The 21,793-nt window shown below is 44.9% G+C and overlaps 2 protein-coding genes across 2 annotated transcripts in view; both read right to left on the bottom strand.

Annotated features, from left to right (window-relative positions):
- LOC148510580 (gap junction gamma-1 protein-like) overlaps nucleotides 1–1,280 on the bottom strand; it is a 165,187-nt gene extending 163,907 nt beyond the window's left edge. Inside the window, exon 1 of the mRNA XM_088442573.1 lies at nucleotides 1,258–1,280. The gene's annotated coding sequence lies outside the window, so the exon portion shown is untranslated. The remainder of the gene's footprint in view (nucleotides 1–1,257) is intronic.
- Nucleotides 1,281–7,068: 5,788 nt separating this feature from the next.
- On the bottom strand, nucleotides 7,069–7,881 carry LOC148510579 (cyclin-dependent kinase 5 activator 1-like). Its single transcript, XM_088442548.1, has one exon. It carries the CDS (start codon nucleotides 7,879–7,881, stop codon nucleotides 7,069–7,071), a length of 813 nt encoding a protein of 270 aa, XP_088298674.1.
- Between the last annotated feature and the right edge of the window lie 13,912 nt (nucleotides 7,882–21,793).

Below are 21,793 nucleotides of genomic sequence, written 5' to 3'. Positions count from 1 at the left end.
ATCCAGCTACCTCGGTGCAACCTTTTGGACAAAAAAACACTATTGTGAGGTGTGAGGTGTTCAGAATAGACTGGAAATGAGTGGAAATTAAGGTTATTGAGGTTAATAATAGCATAGGAGCAGAAAAACCTACAAATTCTGTGATTTTAGCTGTTTTTATGCTTTTTTTCAAAAAAATACAGATCCAAAACACAAAACCCAGAACCCAAAACACGGAAGGGTGGTTTTGGCAAAACCAATCCAGATCCAAAACACGAAGAAAGATCCAGATCCAAAACCAAAACACAAAACACGAAAAGTGGCCGGTGCACACCCCTAATCCATATACACTGACAAATTTAGAAGAATGACATATAAGTCAGTAGAGGTAAGCCAGGCTATATATACAGCTAAATTATACTGTCTTTCTTTCTTATATAAGCTGGCTGAGAGCCACAAGCATTCCTGAAGTGATTCTTCCTCAAACTACCTTTTCCTCCCCCGAATCCTTTATAAATGATAATGTAAGACCAATAATTAGCTTCTGTCTCCATACGACGACTGCATTAGTCTTATAGTCTTATCCTTTCCTTTCCCTGTTAGTCTGAAAGTCAGTGTCTGCAGTATGGGTGTCATCTTGTATACTATACATCCGACAAGTTCTGAATGCTTCTATCTCCAAAGTTTGCTTTACACCATTAGAGGTCCTACTTCTTTCAAAGACCTTAGGACTGTGGATGGGGAAGCTTGTCACACTTTTCAGGAGGCCTGCCTAAGGAGAGGTTTGTTGGAGGATGATGTGTAAACAAACATTCTTAAAATCCCTGGCAACGCCGGGTACTCCAGCTAGTGTGTGTGTATATGTATATATATATATATATATATATATATATATATGGAATGGGTACGGCATGCCGGCGGTCAGAATCCTGACAATGGCGTCCTGCCAGGGTTAGGATACCGACACCTGTTGGTAGCTATCCTAACCCTCCCCCTGTAGTGCCTAACCGTAACCCTCAACACTAATCCTTGCCCTACCCTCGCTACTTACCTTTGGGATTCCGGTGGTTGAGATTCCAGCAGGATATTGACTGCATCATATATATATATATATATATATATATATATTTGTGTGTATGTATGTGTATATACACCTTCCAATAAACAGAGGCACTCTGAGACTGGTAAAGCAACAAGCGTGTAATGGAAACAGACACCAATGTTTCGGGACCAAACGTGTCCCTTTGTCAAGGCATACAAAAATGAAAAATAACTAACCTTAAATACACAGAAGAATCCCGCCATGCGTGTAACACCGTGCATCAGGAAATCAGAGACCGCTTCCCCAGTGACGTCAGGGCGCTGACTGCGTCCCGTTGCCATAGCAACATTTACCCAGTACGGAAGCCCTGATAAAACAAAAAGATGTAAGGCAAAACAAGAGTGCCATAAAAAATACAAAGTGCTCTAAACTAAACAAACGTGAATCACCGTGAAGTGTGAAAGATAAGAGTGATTGATCTGAGGAGCATGACAGAAACATATGAAGATGTAACAACTAAGTCAACACCAAAGTGTGCAATAATAGCCAATACCACTAAATCCCAGCACGTATAAATATTGCACAAATTACAATCAAAACAACAAGTTGCAAAACACATTGTGTACGAGTGGGGCAAAGTAACAATGGAAGCACCAAGGAACCTATGAAGTAATTAATGTGTGTTATAAATACTTAATTAATGAACAGTGTGTGAATCGAGAAAAAAATATATATTAAAAATTATATAGAAGGTAAGATGCCTGAGGTATGGCAAAAACGTGTGTGAACAAAATCCTAAACTGTGTATGTGAAAAATAACTATAAGATGCCATATATACGGCAATAAATCAAATCGTGAAATGAGTGAGCCTGTGTAAAGATCTACATGTGCTTAAAACATACACTGTATTGTAGAACTGAATGGTTCTCCATAAGGAAAACTCATAATTCCTATGTTGTAAAAAAGCAACTTTCAGAATTAATTAAAAACATTCCATTGGATTTGTTCATTTAATCCCTTCGGATTGATTGTATCCAGGTTAAAAATCCAGCGTGCCTCCATCCGTAACAATTTGCCAGCGCGATCTCCTCCTCTCAAACTTTTAGGAACATGATCAATCAATTGATGCTTGAAGTCGCTCAATTTGTGCTTCTTTTCGGCTAAATGTCTAGCCACTGGTTGTTCTGAAATTTTACCTGCTAGGGCAGACTTGATGGCAGACCTATGTAGGGCCATTCTTTCCCTGGCCGTACGGATGGATTTACCTACATAGGCCAGTCCGCATGGACATAGAATGAGGTACACTATATGAGTGGAGGTGCAGGAAAGGATGTGTCTAATGTTATATATTCTATGCGAGTGTGGGTGCTGAAATGATTGACCCACTATCATATGGTTGCATGTAGTGCATCCAAGACATTTGTAACATCCAGGTTTCCTGCCCAAAAATCCTGCATTACTGGGAGTTGAAGAACTCTGCTCGAAGCCTGTAATATCGGTGTGTACCACAATTTCTTTTATGTTTCTGGCTCTTGTGTAACAAGTGAGAGGTTTTTTATGTCTGAAACAAGGTAAATTTCTGTCAGTGGAAACAGTCGGCCAAAGGGCTCTGGGAATAACTGCACTGGAAGAATTATACTCGTTCACAAAAGGGATGCACTCCCTCATATTTCTGAGACTGGGTGCGAGTAACGTTTCCCTTGGAATTTTGAGAACTTCCATTTTGTGTTGTGCCAATAAACGAGGGTCGTAACCTCTCTCAAGGAATTTATTCACCACCTTATCCAAGGCTGGTTCTAACTCCACAGGGTTGCTGGTAATTCTGGCCGCCCTGATCATTTGGGACCTAGGGAGACCTTTTTTCAAAGCCACTGGATGGTGGCTGTTAGCCCTCAGCAAGGTATTCTTGTCGGTAGGTTTCACATATACTTCTGTACCGAGTTGGTTATTGTTGATGGAGATCAGAACATCCAGGTAATTAATGGACTTGGTACTCATTTGTGATGTAACTCTGATTGGTGAATCTCTAGAATTAATGAATTCAACTAAAGATGTTAATCTGTCCATACCTCCCGTCCAGAGGATGAACACATCATCTATATATCTCAGATACGTGAAAATATATTTGGAAAACGCCTCGTCAGAAAATGTATGTGTATATATATATATATATATATATGTATGTGTGTATGTATGTCTGTGTATGTATGTGTGTGTATATATATATATGCCTCAGGTGAGCTTTATGACAGTCATCTGTGACTTTGCTCTTCCTTGGGCAGATCACGGCACACAACTAAATGTCTCTCCTTCCTGTCCCTCCATCCCAGTCTCTTACAAAACCAGCCCAAGCTGCACCTCAGCCTCCCTACTGACAGAACAGCTGCCTGTCACTGTCTGACCAGTACAAATCTGTGACAGACAGGCAGCTTCATGTGCAGACAGTGCAGCGCAAACTGCCTGACAACGGTCACCCCCATTGAGAGTTGAGGTTTAGGCAGTGCCAAATGAAGGTCTGCATGGCCCTGGAGCTACAATTCATGAATGGCCGTTTATTTTATTACCAGTTATTTATATAGTGCACACATATTCCCCAGCGCTTTATATTCCCAGCTGTCGCTATGGGTCTCGCACCAAAGGGGGCGTGCTGTCGATGGTGACTGACAGCACGCCCCCTTTGATGGGCATGCCGGGGGCGTTGCTGCCCAGACGGAGGCGTTCCCATGGGAACGCCTTCCGTCTGGAGCCAGCCCCACTGACATCACTTGTGATGTCTGATAGAGCCGAAAGCACTCCAGGGCTTGCGGCAACGAGACCCTACCACAGGGTCTCGTCGCAAGCCCGATGGTCGCGATGGTCTTGACCATTGCGACCATCATCATGGTCGTTCGCATAAGCTGTGGGTGGTAACCCACAGCTATGCGAGCGTCCAAGAGGCCGCTCCATTTTTAGGTAGGAGGGCCCTGATTCAGAGCGAGCGCTCTGGTCAGAGCGTCCGGCTCTGAATCAGACCCACAGTCTGGAGCTGATGATGAAGCTTGCTGTGTCAGAGCACAGTCTGGAGCTGATGATGAAGCTTGCTGTGTCAGAGCATAGTCTGGAGCTGATGATGAAGCTTGCTGTGTCAGAGCACAGTCTGGAGCTGATGATGAAGCTTGCTGTGTCAGAGCACAGTCTGGAGCTGATGATGAAGCTTGCTGTGTCAGAGCATAGTCTGGAGCTGATGATGAAGCTTGCTATGTCAGTGCACAGCCTGGAGCTGATGGTAGAGCTTGCTGCGTCAGAGCACAGTGTGCAGCAGATGGTAGAGCTTGCTGTGTCAGTGCGCAGCCTGGAGCTGATGATGAAGCTTGCTGTGTCAGTGCACAGTCTGGAGCTGATGATGAAGCTTGCTGTGTCAGTGCAGTCTGGAGCTGATGATGAAGCATGCTGTGTCAGAGCACAGTCTGGGGCTGATGATGAAGCTTGCTGTGTCAGTGTACAGCCTGGAGCTGATGATGAAGCATGCTGTGTCAGTGCACAGCCTGGAGCTGATGATGAAGCTTGCTGTGTCAGTGCACAGCCTGGAGCTGATGACGAAGCTTGCTGTGTCAGAGCACAGCCTGGAGCTGATGATGAAGCTTGCTGTGTCAGAACACAGTCTGGAGCTGATGATGAAGCTTGCCATGTCAGTGCACAGTCTGGAGCTGATGATAAACTTGCTGTGTCAGTGCACAGCCTTGAGCTGATGATGAAGCTTCCTGTGTCAGAGCACAGTCTGGAGCTGATGGTAGAGCTTGCTGTGTCAGTGCACAGCCTGGAGCTGATGATGAAGCATGCTGTGTCAGTGCACAGTCTGGAGCTGATGATGAAGTTTGCTGTGTCAGTGCACAGCCTGGAGCTGATGATGAAGCTTCCTGTGTCAGAGCGCAGTCTGGAGCTGATGGCAGAGCTTGCTGTGTCAGTGCACAGCCTGGAGCTGATGATGAAGCTTGCTGTGTCAGTGCACAGCCTGGAGCTGATGATGAAGCTTGCTGTGTCAGAAGACAGTCCGTAGCTGATGATGAAGCATGCTGTGTCAGAGCACAGTCTGGAGCTGATGGTAGAGCTTGCTGTGTCAGAGCACAGCCTGGAGCTGATGGTAGAGCTTGCTGTGTCAGAGCACAGCCTGGAGCTGATGGTAGAGCTTGCTGTGTCATAGCACAGCCTGGAGCTGATGATGAAGCCTGCTGTGTCAGAGCACAGTCTGAAACTGATGACGAAGCATGCTGTGTCAGAGCACAGCCTGGAGCTGATGGTAGAGCTTGCTGCGTCAGAGCACAGTGTGCAGCAGATGGTAGAGCTTGCTGTGTCAGTGCGCAGCCTGGAGCTGATGATGAAGCTTGCTGTGTCAGTGCACAGTCTGGAGCTGATGATGAAGCTTGCTGTGTCAGTGCAGTCTGGAGCTGATGATGAAGCATGCTGTGTCAGAGCACAGTCTGGGGCTGATGATGAAGCTTGCTGTGTCAGTGTACAGCCTGGAGCTGATGATGAAGCATGCTGTGTCAGTGCACAGCCTGGAGCTGATGATGAAGCTTGCTGTGTCAGTGCACAGCCTGGAGCTGATGACGAAGCTTGCTGTGTCAGAGCACAGCCTGGAGCTGATGATGAAGCTTGCTGTGTCAGAACACAGTCTGGAGCTGATGATGAAGCTTGCCATGTCAGTGCACAGTCTGGAGCTGATGATAAACTTGCTGTGTCAGTGCACAGCCTTGAGCTGATGATGAAGCTTCCTATGTCAGAGCACAGTCTGGAGCTGATGGTAGAGCTTGCTGTGTCAGTGCACAGCCTGGAGCTGATGATAAAGCATGCTGTGTCAGTGCACAGTCTGGAGCTGATGATGAAGTTTGCTGTGTCAGTGCACAGCCTGGAGCTGATGATGAAGCTTCCTGTGTCAGAGCGCAGTCTGGAGCTGATGGCAGAGCTTGCTGTGTCAGTGCACAGCCTGGAGCTGATGATGAAGCTTGCTGTGTCAGTGCACAGCCTGGAGCTGATGATGAAGCTTGCTGTGTCAGAAGACAGTCCGTAGCTGATGATGAAGCATGCTGTGTCAGAGCACAGTCTGGAGCTGATGGTAGAGCTTGCTGTGTCAGAGCACAGCCTGGAGCTGATGGTAGAGCTTGCTGTGTCAGAGCACAGCCTGGAGCTGATGGTAGAGCTTGCTGTGTCATAGCACAGCCTGGAGCTGATGATGAAGCCTGCTGTGTCAGAGCACAGTCTGAAACTGATGACGAAGCATGCTGTGTCAGAGCACAGTCTGGAGCTGATGATGAAGCATGCTGTGTCAGAGCACAGCCTGGAGCTGATGGTAGAGCTTGCTGTGTCAGTGTACAGCCTGGTGCTGATGATGAAGCTTGCTGTGTCAGAGGACAGTCTGGAACTGATGATGAAGCATGCTGTGTCAGAGCACAGTCTGGAGCTGATGGTAGAGCTTGCTGTATCAGAGCACAGTCTGGAGCTGATGGTAGAGCTTGCTTTGTCAGTGCACAGCCTGGAGCTGATGATGAAGCATGCTGTGTCAGAGCACAGTCTGGAGTGGATGGTAGAGCTTGCTCTGTCAGTGCACAGCCTGGAGCTGATGATGAAGCTTGCTGTGCCAGTGCACGGCTTGGAGCTGATGATAAAGCCTGCTGTGTCAGAGCACAGTCCGGAGCTGATGGCAGAGCTTGCTGTGTCAGTGCACAGCCTGGAGCTGATGATGAAGCTTGCTGTGTCAGAGCACAGCCTGGAGCTGATGGTAGAGCTTGCTGTGTCAGAGCACAGTCTGAAGCTAATGATGAAGCATGCTGTGTCAGTGCACAGCCTGGAGCTGATGATGAAGCCTGCTGTGTCAGTGCACAGCCTGGAGCTGATGATGAAGCCTGCTGTGTCAGTGCACAGCCTGGAGCTGATGGTGAAGCCTGCTGTGTCAGTGCACAGCCTGGGGCTGATGGTGAAGCTTGCTGTATTAGTTCACAGCATGGATCGGATGGTGGAGATTGCTGTGTATAGTATTTAGCCTGGAGTAATGTTGATTACTTGTCCAGTACTATACTATGCTGCTCTCCTGTTCACCCTCAGCTTTGAGATCAACAAAGATCTGGATGAAATAATGGTGGTCGGCATGGAAGCGCAGCATCTTTGAGCTCATGAAATTAATGATATAGAGGCAACGGCTCCAAAAGTCTTCCTTTGAACTTTCCACTAGGAATGGCTTCATTGGATAGGAGATCTCACTACCCAAGTATGCGTAGGATATATACAGACATGTGGATAGAAATGCCAGTAGGTCTTGCTCACTGTCCAACTCTGATAGATTGAACTCTCGGCAGAGCATGTAGAGGAACACTACATTGGCCGGGTTGATGAAGCCTTCTTCCTGCCAGTATCGAGTGAGAGAGTCGTCTATACTTGTCATCCATAAAATGATATCTGTAGGTGACAGATTGTTCAGCTGGTGACAACTTCCACAGATGAACTCGGCAAAGCAGCTCAGGAGCTCGCTGGTGGATGCCTGCATCTTTGTGCATTTTGGATTCAAGCACACTTGCTGGTCTTCAACAACATTAGAAGCAGGCTTCTTAGCAAAAGTGTTGTCTGAGGCCTGCGTGAAAATTGTTAAATCAACACAGGATAGAGAATCCTTCATGCTCTCTCTGATGAGGTGAGTGACATCGGTTTCACCATGTCTGCGTTGTCTCCTCTTAGCCATAAATCGCCTAAAACGCCAGATGAGTGGCTGTCTTTCGACAGATCTTCCAGTTTTGCTGTTCTCGACAGCAGTGTGATGGGTCACATTTGATAATTCTTCCTTGGGCTGACCCGTCTTTCGGAAGCACCGAAATGGGAAACAATTCCACATTCCTATTCTTTATCCACGGTACCTGCAAGCAGAAATGTCTGCAGGAATCAAATTCAGATTCGGATCTGTGGTGGTTCTGACTGCAGCAGACAATCAGATAGGCACAATCCGTATCCAGCACTTTGTGAAAGAAGCTGCCCGTTTGTAGACTAGGCAGCGACTGAGTCCAGGAGGTTGTTGTCAGAGGTGCTCTGCTTACATTGGGCATTGTGACACGGAATGATGATTGTGATGCGTTATTTATGCTAATGAGCTTCTGATAACATTCTAGACAATTCAAAAAGTGACATAACCTTATGTGAGTACACTGAATGTGCTGGCCAGGCAACAGCAGAAAACTATAGTAAACCAATCTAGCACTGATTATCCAGTGTGTAAATATTAAGAGTAAAATCATTAACTGAATACGCAAGTCTGTGGCACCCAGGTAGCACAAGCCATCAAAATGAAATTATAGTTTTTGAAATTCATTATAGCAATTACCTAAAATAAATCATTAACTCTGAGGTTCTGTGTGAGATTTTTGTGTAATCCTAATAAATTAAAACCCCTTATAACAAACCGGTGTTAAACCAAAGTCCAAAGAAGAGGGAGTCAATTTACATTTCACTGACATAGAAAATCTCATTTATGTTGGCAGAGATTTGTCTTAACAGTGTTTTCTGTATCTGGTTTAGCTTATACACCCGGACCCTTTACCTTGGATATCAGTCACAGGTGAAGGTAAGGAGCTCTGCTCGCGAACTAAAACTGCATCTTTACAGTGAGTTTTAGGTCCAGAACATGCCGTGGCTTTGTCACCATAGTGAGAAACGTGTCCTGATGTATTAGATATGTACTATATATTATAAGGACACTTTTATGTATTCATTTTTATCACAACTGAGGCGCCAAATTCAAAAGTGCTCTCTCTGGGGGAGATGTATTATAGCCGCATGCATCATGCCCCTAAAATTGTTCCTGCTTCACCTCTTTAACGAGGCAAAGCAGGAAGCAGTACTGACGAGATGTAATAACAAGTGATAGCGCCCCTCTCCGGTGATCCCTACCAGACCCCACAGCGCATTAGCCTAGCGCTGTGTCTTACCTTAGGCCGGCTCCACTGGGCATACACGAGATCTCACATGCAGCCCGGAGTCGGCAGCTGCCGCAACCAGGGACGGTGCTGTCCCTGCTGTGGTGATAGGGGAACATCAGCTGCAGTCATACATTGGGTGGTACATCGGCGCGGTATCTTCTAGATAGCGGCGCCAATAATGACAGTGGTACATATCATTTTCCACCCAACCCCATATTAATACATGGGGAAGAAGCAGTATCAGCGCACATAACGTGCACTGATACCACTAATTTCCCTAACGCCTGTTCATACATCTCGTCCTCTGTGCAGCTGCGTACGGCTATCGGCGATGTATCAGACGATCTCTGCAGTGTGGATGATGCTGTAACTAAGCAGACATAAAGGCAGCGCTACACATTGTTACTGTGTGTGTCTGCGCTGTAAGATGCCGGTGTCTGCTCTCACATACACACTAGTAGGTAACATGCTGTGTGTATTATAATAGTATACAGGGCCGGATTATAGGCAGGGCAGACGGGGCGGTCATCCAGGGGCCCCCACACCAGTGCCAGATTAAGTTCCAAAAGGGCCTGGAGCTGACTTTTATTTAGGGGCTTTTGTGTGCTGCTAGAGAGGGTGTGACCAGCGCTGTGCAGTGTGACTATTGATGTGGGTGCATAACTAGCAGTGTGGTTTGCACAGGGGGTGTGGCCTGTGCCGTGAGGATCCACGGAGGGTACAGCTAGCACCTACCTTCAACCACTTTATAGTGGAGCTATATCAAAAATAATTATTTTTGTTTTGTAAAAGGGTGTGATCTGTGGGCCTGATTCAGAAAAGGGTCACAATGCCGATGTTTTCACAAATGGCTGATTTTCTTCTACTGCGCATGTGTGTATCTCACACCATGTGCTGCAATGGGCCTGCGACAGCTGTCGCAGTGAGGATTTTTCTGCAAAGTAATTTACAGGCTTAGGTATTAAACACAATGTAATATGGAGGTATGTTACAATAAGCAGCATTTTGTGTGACTTAAATGACTGAGGGGTCTAGTTACTAAGCAGTGTTAGGAGACAGAGTGAAAAGTGATAAGGTGCCAGCCAATCAGCTCCCAGCTGTCATTTTTCAAACAGCCTGTGAGATGGCAGTTAGGAGCTGATTGGCTGGCACCTTATCACTTTTCACTCTGTCTCCTAACACTGCTTAGTAAATAGACCCCTGATTGTTTTATGTATCTATGAGTTTATAATGTCTTGTGCCTTTTGCTAAAGATTCCACGTTGGCATTATAATATTATTTATGCTGTATAAACATTTAAGGCAGACTTTAACTTTAAAAGGAAAAATGTGTTTAGGGGCCTATTCATGATCCCGAACAGACCTGATGCACATGCAGAAACGCTAGTCCACATGTTTTCACTTTTCTGTAACAGCCGCCTAGGATTCAGCAAACTTTAGTTTGCTTGTGGTACCCAACAACAACTTAAGATGGTGGTGATTCCTGGATCCTCGCTCCTTCCAATGGGAAGAAGGTCTGAGGTTGCAAAGAGGGATCCAAGCAGATCCCTTCACCACCTCTGCACTGTGAGCCCTCAGGTCACACATGTGCAGTCAGCTGGGTCGTCTGGGGTAGTGTAAAGGTTGGTACATACTAGAAGATATGTCGCCCTGATCCCGCGGATCAGGCCATCCAGGGCCTAAACCTAACCCTCCCCCCTTAGTGCCAAACCCTAACCATCCCCCCTAGGGGTGCTAAACCCCAACCTCCCCCCAAAATCTAACCCCGCTAAGCTCACTAAACCTAACCCTCACCCTGCAGCTAACTCTAAGGGCTCCCCGGACTTACCTCATTCGGGCATGCGTCCTTCGGCATTCCAACATCGGGATTAAGCTAGGCATCGGTATTTCGACACTTATCTTAAGTCCCTCGTCGGGATACTGTTGTCGGTTATGAGACCGGCGGCATTGCGGAATCGTATGGGACATACTCCAAGAAGACAACAACAGCACTGTCCTGCATAGTATATGTATTGGAGAAGAACACAGTCTATGATGTCACTCTATAGGGATAGGCAGCCCCGTAACAGAGTGCCAGTACGCCATAACCCTGCGCCCCATGCCACTTCACCAGGTAAATAGGGTGCTGCTTGGGGCATCTGAAGGTCGCTCCGAGCAGCAGTACAGAGCCCACGGGACTGTGGGAGACGTCATGAGATGAGCCTATCCCAACACAGTGCAGGAGATGGGAATAAGAAGTAGGGCACGGGATGCAGCCACTGGTTCTGCTGTCAGGGCACCCCGCTCTGTGCGACTGGGAGTAGGGACTGCAAAACTTCTGAATGGGGATTAAAGTCTGAGCCTGTGCTTACATACATGAAACCATAATTAATGTCCACTCACTTCTCAAAATCCACCCACTGGAAGAGTTCTTTATGCTTCTGATTATCCCTTTCTGTTTTAGCTTTCTGCTTCTTCTTCTGGAGAAAACTCTCTTTATATGGTTTATCTTCAATATCTACATCCCCAGGTAAAATGAATGTGCCATGCACAGGGTGACATGACAGCAAGTAAACTGTAAATGTGTACCTATGACGTGAATAAGGGGGCGGAGCTTCAGATAGTCACGTTGGGTGGACGGCGCTTCGGTCGGCTGTGGGCGGGGCTTCTTGCACCTGGCGGCGGGGTGGGTAGTGGGTGAAACTGTGAATAGGTTGGGCCTCGCCCTCAGGGTATGAATGTGCTGAGCATCAGATGGCCGCTTGTGGTGACAGGAACGTTTTTTTACCTGTCAACACTGCACTGCCTGCAATGAAGCCTGTGGGCCTATTCTTCTGGGAGTCCTGGAGCTGGAGCTCCACCCGCCCCATTGTAAATCCGGCCCTGCTGTCACCCCAGTGCCTATATATCCCCACTCTACAGCCGTGCGACCAGTCCCTAACTGCCAGCAGCACAAACCTTTGACTCCTGTCCCTGCATTACTAATAGATTACCTATCTTCTCATGCCATTTCTAGCACTTTCTTAGGTAGTCTTATGCTACTGCTACTGGCTCTACCTCCAGGACGCAATATGCTTACAACGTTAATATACACAATACATATAATGCACTCCATTACATAGATTTTACCTTGCAGTTAATATTCTTATATATTCGATATATATATTTCCTACCTATATTACAGTGACAATCCTTTCTGAATAAATAACATCTAAACACAAGAGTTTATCCATATATACCTGGAAGTATACACCAGACATACAGATATGTCCACATACACTTCCCTAAATATTAGCCATATATAAACTATGGCTACATTTCGAATTCTTGAAAAATGCATATAGTGCCATCTTGTGTTTGGGTGTCATTATGACATGTTATAATTTCTCTGGGAGAGATGTTGGTGTTTGACTTTGTGACCAAGGGCTCTATTTATTAACATTATTTTTACTAAAATAAAGTGAAAAGGGGTGTTTTCACACCCCTTTCACATTATTTTAGTATCACCTATAGTTATTACAGGGCAATTGGAGTAGAATTCGTAAAATTCTACTCCAACCCCTAAGTATCACTTATTTTTAGTAAAGCAGATCGCATTTCCCATAATTGTAATGGGAAATGTGATCCGACCAGAGTTACTAAAAATAAAATGTGAAAAAATATCGGGGAAAGCCCTGTGATAACGCCACCTGGAGGTGGTGTTATCCAGGGTCTCCTCCGGTTACCGGCCTCCTGCCCTGCTCTAATGGGGAGAGCAGAGCCGGGAGTCGGTCCCAGAAATAGAGCCCCAAGGGAGATGCACTATGCAGAAAAATGCGATCAAACCTCCGAAATGGCGGTTTCGGAGGTTTGACCGCATTTCTTGTATGCACCAAACTCCAGAAAACGAAACAAGCTGGCCGTCACAGTTACAACAAAGAGGCTAGGAAATCTCCTTCACATGAAATCACAGGGGCAAGAGAACGAAAATGCGGCCAATCAAAACGGGACAAGGCATCCGCAATATCATTGTTCACTCCCAGGACATGTTGCGCCCGAAACACGATGTTAAATTGCAAACAATGTAGAACCAATGAGCAAGCAAATGGATAGCTGGCAGGGATTCCGCTCGTTGTCGATTGACCGCGTGTACCACACCCAAATTATCGCACCAGAAGATCACACTGCAATTCACAATAAAGGACCCCAGAGTTCGAGAGAGACCATAATAGGGAAAAGTTCACGAAGGAGAAGGTCCCTCGTTAAACCTCTAGTCACCCACTCATCAGGCCAATGGGCCGCGCACCAACGACCATCAAAATAAGCCCCAAAACCCGATGAGCCCGCTGCATCTGTGAACAACTGGAGGACACAGCTGGGCTCCACGGGCAATACCAAAATGCATGTTCCATTGAATGCAGCTACAAACTCTACCCAGAGCCTGAGGTCCCTCAGCAATTCCACCGACAAGCAAATAAAGTGATGTGGTTTGCACATTTGCATTGTAGCCCGTTCCAACTTTCGGATGAACACGCCCATTGGACTCACCCGGCACGCAAATTTGAGAAGTCCGAGCACCGATTGAGCCTGATGCAAGGTAACTTTACCCGACGCCAATGCCCTCACTAACGCATAATGCAGCTGGTCCACCTTTTTTTGTGGGAGATGGCACACTTCCTTCAGAGTATCTCGATCCCTAAAAAGGAAATGACCGGTGAGCGTCCTTCTGTCTTATCGAGGACAACGGGCACGCCGAACTTTGCAAACAACGAAAGAGCCCCTGCCAAAATATTAGCACAACGTGAAGATTCAGGGGGACCCACTAGCAGGAAATCATCCAAATAGTGAGCCACTCCCCGCTCCCCCGACCAATAAATAAGACACCAGTGCAAGAATGTGCTGAACTTCTCAAAATATGCACATGAAATGGAGCAACCCATAGGGAGGCATCTATCTAGATAAAACCTGTCTGCCAGCCGAAAACCCATGAGCCGAAAATAATCCAGATTCAGGGGCAACAACCGGAAAATGGACTTAACATCTATCTTAGCCATGAGGGCCCGGCCCCAAAGAACTGGACCAAATCCAACGCCTCGTCAAATGATAGGTAACCCAAAAAAGGTCCTCTGGTATTGCATCATTGACTGAGGAGCCCCCTGGCCAAGACAGAAGCTGGATAAGCCGAAACTTTTCTGGGACCTTCTTTGGGACCACCCCCACAGGAAACAGAACTAAATTAGCGAGAGGGAGCCCCGAAAACGTCCCCACCATATGACCCAAACTGACCTCCTTCAAGACCTTCTCCCTAACCACTGACAGAAACTCGACTGCCAAACGTAAGTTGCGCGGTGAGCCTGTGCAAACTTCACCTAGCACCGGTAACCGAAAGCCATGAAGGAAGCCAGTCCACGACATGGCAGTGATGTCGATTGGCATGGGGGCCCTACTTCACACCAGGGCTGTCCCCCTGATTATGGGCCACCACCCCCAGTACACGATTACACTCCCTCCCCACGTGTGCACTCCTGCATCAGAGACATTGGTGATGAAAGCCACACTTAGCACCATAGGGGCATCTTCCACTGTTGAACTCAAAGCACTTACCCTTAGGCCCAGCCACCTCTGAGAGCGCTACCCCTTTGCCAGCCACCTGCCTGTGTTTAACGCCCGTAGTCTCCGCATCTGTCCATTGCGGGTTAGTTGCCTCAAGTGAGACATCAACATCTTTGGAGCCAAACTTCATGATGGCCCGGCCATGCTGCTTACGAAGAAAACCCTCGTCGTAAGTGCGCCACACATAACCCTTTGCTGACTGATACAGACTATGGATCAAATGTAAATAACGAACATATTCATGTGTTCATTGGGGCGCGTATGTAAATAACACGCCATGAACACGAAAAAGCCGCTAAGCCAATTCGTAAAGGATTTATACGAGTCAAGTGCCTTCTCTTTCTTCACTACTGCCAGCGCCTTATGGGCGTTAGAGGTAAGCGCTAGAATGTCAACATAATGGCCCACTCGAATCCTCTCCCGAACTATAGGCCAGATACCTCTAAGCACCGCCGTATTCGCGCAATGTACAGCCTCCTCGAGGTCCTTCAAATCAGAAGAGCTATTACTACTAGACCTGCACCTATGCCGGCGATGCTTTGCAAGTCCTTAGTCATCACAGGACAATTCCAACAAAGTCGAATCCGTGGACGATGTGGAAGACTCACCCCGCTGACTCCTCTTAGAGTGCCATCTCCGCTTGTGCGACCCGTCCGCGGACTTACGTCTAGAAGTCTCAACTTCCAAAGCCTGTGAACTATCACCTGCACCGGAAGCACTTTCTAAGGAGACCATATCTGCCTGTCAATCCCTATCAGAAGTGGTACCTGAATCACCAGGACCGCTCACCTGATCCCCAGCACCAGACGCCACAGCTCCAACGCCATCCCTGGTGGGGATGCCAGTCTCCGGACTCACAGCAGCACCATCTGGGGAAGAAACAGATAAAGAAGCACCACACTATGAGCCCCAGAGCCCGTTGCATCAGAGGAAGAAGCCACAGTTGGAACAGGTGCATTTGCCAGAATATTTGAAACCCCTACCTGCGCGTCCACTACTGGACCCATGGAGGAGGAGGGGGCCCCTGCACCACTGAGCACCGGCGCCAAAATTTTAAGAAACTGTACGGCCAGAGGATCTAATTGAGCCCCCAGCTGCTGCAAATCCACCAGTGGCACTTGCACCCCCTGACGCCATAGCATCCTGCGATCCCAACAGTAATGTAGCCATAGCAGAAGCCACAACCGACATCAATGATGCTAGAGGGGATGCTGCTACGCCAGACACACCATTAACTTCTGGGGCCAGGGAGGCAGCTAACAGAGCAGCAACCAGGGGGCGAGGGTGGGAGCTCCGGGGCCAGCGGGAGCCGAGAGCAGAACCCCGGCCACCACCTGCGCATATGTAATGGCTCCCTCCCCAAATGATCTGCCAGACCCACCACCATCAAGTGGCTGCGGTAAACCCCCCCCTGCTGCAACCAAGGAGGCTCAGGAACCTGCTGTTCCTGTGTACCCCTAGAACTATAGCTGGCACCTGAAAATCTTGCTGCCGCTACGCCTTATAACCCCCCCACCCCACCCCTGAAGCAGCTCCGGCTCTGGTCTAGAGTCCCCTGAGCCCAACCAGAGCCACCATGAGAAACTAGGGAATTGCATGAGAGGGAAGGAGGCCTATGTGCCTGGTGGCGGGAAACCGCAGCAGCACTGCCCGCCGGGCAATTGACCTCCCTACCACAGCGCCCACGCGGAAGGTATTACCAGATGATGTGACCGGGGAGTCCCCGGGCGATCCTCTCACGTATTTCCTTGCATCACCGCCGGGTGCACCCTCGCACCGTGACCGGAAGCTGCGGCAGGTGTCCGTCCATGATTGAAGGCATCCCCGCCTTCCGCATAGCGAGCAGGGACCGGCACGCAGCGACAGGGGTGAGGCATTGCCCAAATAGGCGGGGGGGTGCAAAGGCCACTAAATAGAAACTGCGCTGCAGAGCAAACAAGCAAAGGACAGACACAGAGGCTGTAAAAAGGGGACAGAGAATGGAACAGAGGAAGGAGATGAAAGTAGAAAAAGAAAGAAAGGTAAGAAAACAATCAATACTTATATTGTTTTACTTAACCGACACACTCCCTGCAGCTGAACAACCCGAAATGGAAGATATCCTAAAATGGCTGCTACAGCAATCTCCATGAAATGGCCCTGAAACCCCACCCCCTTACATCCCTTCTATAGGCTGACCCAACTCACCCCACCCTATCCCATAATATTATCCAATAACTAAAACATTAACCCTCTTGATAAGGGGTGGTTATTTTCCTTTTCTCCTTGATTGTTCTGCCTCTTTGTACCTGCAGGCAATTGCCAGTTTAAACCTAATATATTGGAATCAAATATTCTATTATCATTAAATAACATCAGGTTATAATTAATATATATGATCTCGTAACCAGAATTATACAACATTTAAATCATTAGAGATTAGAATAATTTCATTTGAATAAGAACATTGCACACAAGATGTGGTAAAGTGTAATTATATAATCAAATGCTTATATAGTTCACATAAAGTACAATATCTCGTAAAACATTATTAATTAAATACAATCAGAGTTGAGAGAGAGAGGGAGAAAGAGAGAGAGAGAGATGATTGCTAAGAAAGAACATTCAAGATGGTTGCTAAGAAAGCATGGTGGGAGATGGGTTTGTATGTTCTGTGTGGTGGGGATGTTAGACCGAATGTTCCTTTGTTTACAGGCCTCATGGTACCAAGATAAACTCCAAATGTAAGAATGCTAATAATATTGTAGCTCTGTAAATCATATATCGATTAATGATCATAATTGTAATAACTATAACAAACCTATTTGAAGTATACAATCCCAAAACTGTCTAGAATTATAACTATGATCACATTACCAGTAATCCACAACTTCCATTGAACCAAGCACATGGTTCCAGGCCTTCTCACAAAGGGAACAGCACATGGAACCTCCATTGAAAACTTTTTGATACATTCTTACACACCATAACTGTGTGATATCATCAGGCAAATTGCACTATATAGTATTCCAATATCTAATACAGCCAGCATTCACTAGGCCAGGCTATTGTTTAGCACATGGTTCAATGGGGGGGGGGGGGGGAGCACATGTTTCAAAGCCCTAACACAGAATAATACAAAATCTCCATTACAAATTCCTTTATCACCAGCTGACATCAAACTGAAATATATATTCTACAGTAAACAGCTTCATCCCACCTCTAACTACACAATATTACAGCTAAACCACAAGAATATAACACTTCACTAAGCATCTCAGGCCATGCTATTGTTTAAACCACAAATAGAAATTATGGTGGTCGCTCAAATCAGCTTAATGATATAGCACAGGTGCTTGTAAAGGGCGCGGTTTACACTGAACCAGAGAGAAAAAAAGGGATATTCCCTCCAGCACACTGCAGCAATACTGGCAAAAATATTTGAATCCTACATGATAATAGAAATTCAGAGGTATTAGTTGCATACATTTGCAAATGTATGATTAAGTGCCGGGCCAACGTCAAGGCTCCTCTATACCGGCGTCCCTAACTTTAAGGGGTTCACATCCGAGGCGCAAGGCACCCCAAAAGAATCCAGCCAAGGACCATTCCCAGGGCATCACACGAAAAATGGAAGAAAGGTGATAGTGAAGTGTAATGTATAGATGTGTAAAAGATAAATCAATAAGTATTAATATAATAAGAAAGAAATAAAATTACATAAATAATAAACAAACAAATAGAAAAGTGATGAAAAAGTATTCATGTGAGTTAAGTGGTGATGCCCTGAAAAAGGCCCAGCCAGAATAACCCCGGGGGCCCCACGCCCAAACGCTCACCCCAAAATAATTATTGCTACCAAATAGTAGCACCCACTCTGGGTCATATAATTACAATTAATGTACTACATGATAACAGCACATATATAAGCCGAGAGCTGACTCACCTAGGAGAAGTGGGATAGCATTCTGCATTCTTGTTCGGTCTCACTGATGAAATTGTTGGTAGAATATAGAGACAAAAAAATCAAAGAGACAGGTGTTGAAATAGAGGATGTAAGGACCAGTTTAGAATGACAGAAAGCTCATCCCCTCTTTCAGGAATGGGATATTCTAACTAACCAAAGGGTAGAGAAATTTGAGAAAGAGATTATTGATAAAAAGAATGCCAAATATATTCGAGATGATAGAGACTATCAAAACAATATGGTTAGAACGTATAACAAACATCCCTTTTCTGGACGTAGGTGGGAGAATAACTTTCGACCGAGGGAGAGGTTGGAATCATTGAAAGGACCCCCGTAATACACCAGCTAGATCTGGGTGGAATAGCAATAAATCTAAGTGGGGAGAAAATAGAGTAGTAAGACCCAAAACAAACTGTATCCAGAGAGATAGTACTTTGGTTTTTCACCCCCACCAGGAGAGGGACTTAAACTATCAAACCCAGAAACCAGTACCAAAACTCATAACGCAAAACAGTAGTAGTAGGGACACCAAAAAGAAGAAGAAACTCAAGGTTAGAGGAGTCAGAGGAAGACGAATGGTTTCAAAAAGAAAGAAAAAAACTTCAGGGGGCCAAGAGTGGGGGATCCACAAGAGGTGTAATCAACCTATCCTCAAAAGTGTTATCTGAGAAACAAATGAACCTATTAACTAGGGGTTTAAAATTTGCCCCATCATCAAAACCTAATTTTTTTAAACTCTTTGTTGAGTTAAACAGATATATACGTAGTCTATGTCGCAAGAGATATTTTGCAACCAAAATTCTAAGAAGAGTTTATACTGAGGGGACCCCAATGGTTCTAGACAAAGATGATGAGGAAGCGGTGTATAACTTGGGACAGTTATTATTAGAACAGAATTCCACATTGAAAACAATACCTGTTTATTATTCCAATCGCCCTCAGGAGGTATCCAAATTTATTTATTTTTCCCACTACAATATAAAACCTCATTTATAGATACATTCTACAATAAGACCTTAGATGATTTCAGGTCAATGTGTGAAAAAGAACAGGATATTTTCAAATATAAACAGAATCTTTCCCACCAGGAGCAAAAAAGCGATAAAAGAACTTTCATTGGATCCAATGATTATAATCAAAATGGCCGACAAGGGCGGAGTAGTGATGGGTCAAGATGTGGGAGATTATCTACAGGAGGCTATGCGGCTCTTGTCAGATGAGACCTACTACCATACTCTCCCCTCTGATTCAACCATTTGTTTTCAGAAAAAAATTACATCTTTACTTGATGAAGCACATAAAGATGGAGTGATTTCCAGAGGGGAATTTGATTTTTTATTCCCTATTCACCCTAATATTTCCACTTATTATCACCTTCCTAAAGTGCACAAGGATTTATTTTGCCCATCGGGTCGTCCAATTATTTCTGGTGTTGGGTCACTCACAGCAAATTTATCATTATATGTTGATCACTTTTTACAGCCTCACGCTGTCTCTCTGAGATCACATCTTAGGGACACCACAGATTTTTTTAACTGTTTGTCAGAGATTGAGTGGCAACCCAGCTACAGATTTTTGACTTGTGATGTCAGTTCACTGTATACCAATATCCCCAATGAGGGGGGAATGGAAGCTACAGATTTTTACCTCACAGAAGATGGGGGGATCTCAGACACACAGCGTGAGTTTATATTATCATCTATTTTGTTTATACTTAAACACAATTAATTTTTATTTAATCACCGTTTTTATTTACAGTGCACTGGCACCGCAATGGGGACCTGGTTTGCATCGAGTTTCACCAATCTCTACATGGGCCGCCTTGAGGAGTTACTCATTTGGGGGGGGAGATGCGATGCGAACCTGGTCCTCTATCGGTGATTTATAGATGATTTATTTTTTATTTGGGATGGTGATGAGAATTCTATTGTTGCGTTTATGAGTTATTTGAATCTAAACTAATTTAACCTCACATTCACGAGCACTTGTCACCCCAAAACAATTACCTTTCTGGATATCAAACTGGAGATTGTGGACAACTGTATACAAACGTGCACTTTTTGTAAGGAAGTAGATATGTATAATTATATTGACTACCAAAGTAATCATAATAGAAAATGGTTGGACAATATCCCTTCTGGACAATTGCGATAAATTCGTCACAACTGCTGAACTATTAAGACTTTTAATGTACAGGCTCATGTCCTGGTGGAAGCATTTAGGGATATCCTGAGACAATATTACAAAGTGCATTACATTCAGCCTCAAAACTAAGTATAACAGGCCGATTAGACCCAATAGTGAAAAAGAAAAAGAATAAAGAGGGAAAAGAGACAATTGATAGGTCCAATATTTGTTTCCAAATATAACAGTTGTGCACATAAAATTAGAAGTATCATGAATAAGAACTTTGGGATACTACAAATGGATCCTCTTCTAAAATCTGAACTAAAATTCGGTCCAAAGATCATTTTCAAAAGGGCTAACAATTTAAAAAACATACTGGCTCCAAGTAAAAAAATAAATAAATAAAAACAATAACAAAACAACTAATGTAAATTCATCTGATTGTTGTAATTTATTAAATCTAACTGTAAGAACAACAGGGTGTTACAAATGCGGTCATGCCCGCTGCATTACATGTAATTTTATTGGACATAGAACTTTGACTTTTATGGCCAAAGGTTCAGACAGAATATTTGCAATTAATTAATTCATTAATTGTAACAGTACATATGTAATTTACCTACTTGAATGTTCATGTAAGCTTATATAGATCAGACGTACCACGAGATCGCTTAAGATCAGGTTTTGCGAGCATAGGAGGAACATTATCAATGGTTATGAGAAACATAGCGTTTAGACACTTTAGTTTGGTACATGGAAAAAATCATGGGGGCTTAAAAATTGTAGGCATTGAATCCATTGCCCCTACCCCCAGAGGGGGAGACAGATATCGTAGACTTTGTATGCGGGAGGCTTTTTGGATACACACACTACATACTGTGTATCCAGAGGGCCTCAACGAAACAATAGAAATGGATTTCGAATAATAGAGGGCGTCATCAACTAACTTTCTATATATTTTTTATTTTAACATTTATTATTTATTTAATTTATTTCACATTTTTTATATTTTAAAAAAATATATTTGTATTTATTATTTATTTTTATATACTGTATATAATATTTTTTTATATATATTTTTTTTTTCATATACACTTTATAATATATTTAATTATATTTCCATTTTCTATGATTCCTTCTTTGATGGAACATAGGATACACCCATATATCTATATATTCAATGAGGTCAGA

Source organism: Taudactylus pleione, unplaced genomic scaffold (assembly GCF_031769625.1).
Source record: "Taudactylus pleione unplaced genomic scaffold, aTauple2 ptg000314l, whole genome shotgun sequence".
Lineage (NCBI taxonomy): Eukaryota > Metazoa > Chordata > Amphibia > Anura > Myobatrachidae > Taudactylus > Taudactylus pleione.
This window is presented reverse-complemented; position numbering and strand designations above follow the sequence as displayed.

Coding starts and splice junctions, on each gene's coding strand:
- LOC148510579 (XM_088442548.1), bottom strand. CDS start 7,881: ATGTGGAATTGTTTCCCATTTCGGTGCTTCCGAAAGACGGGTCAGCCC.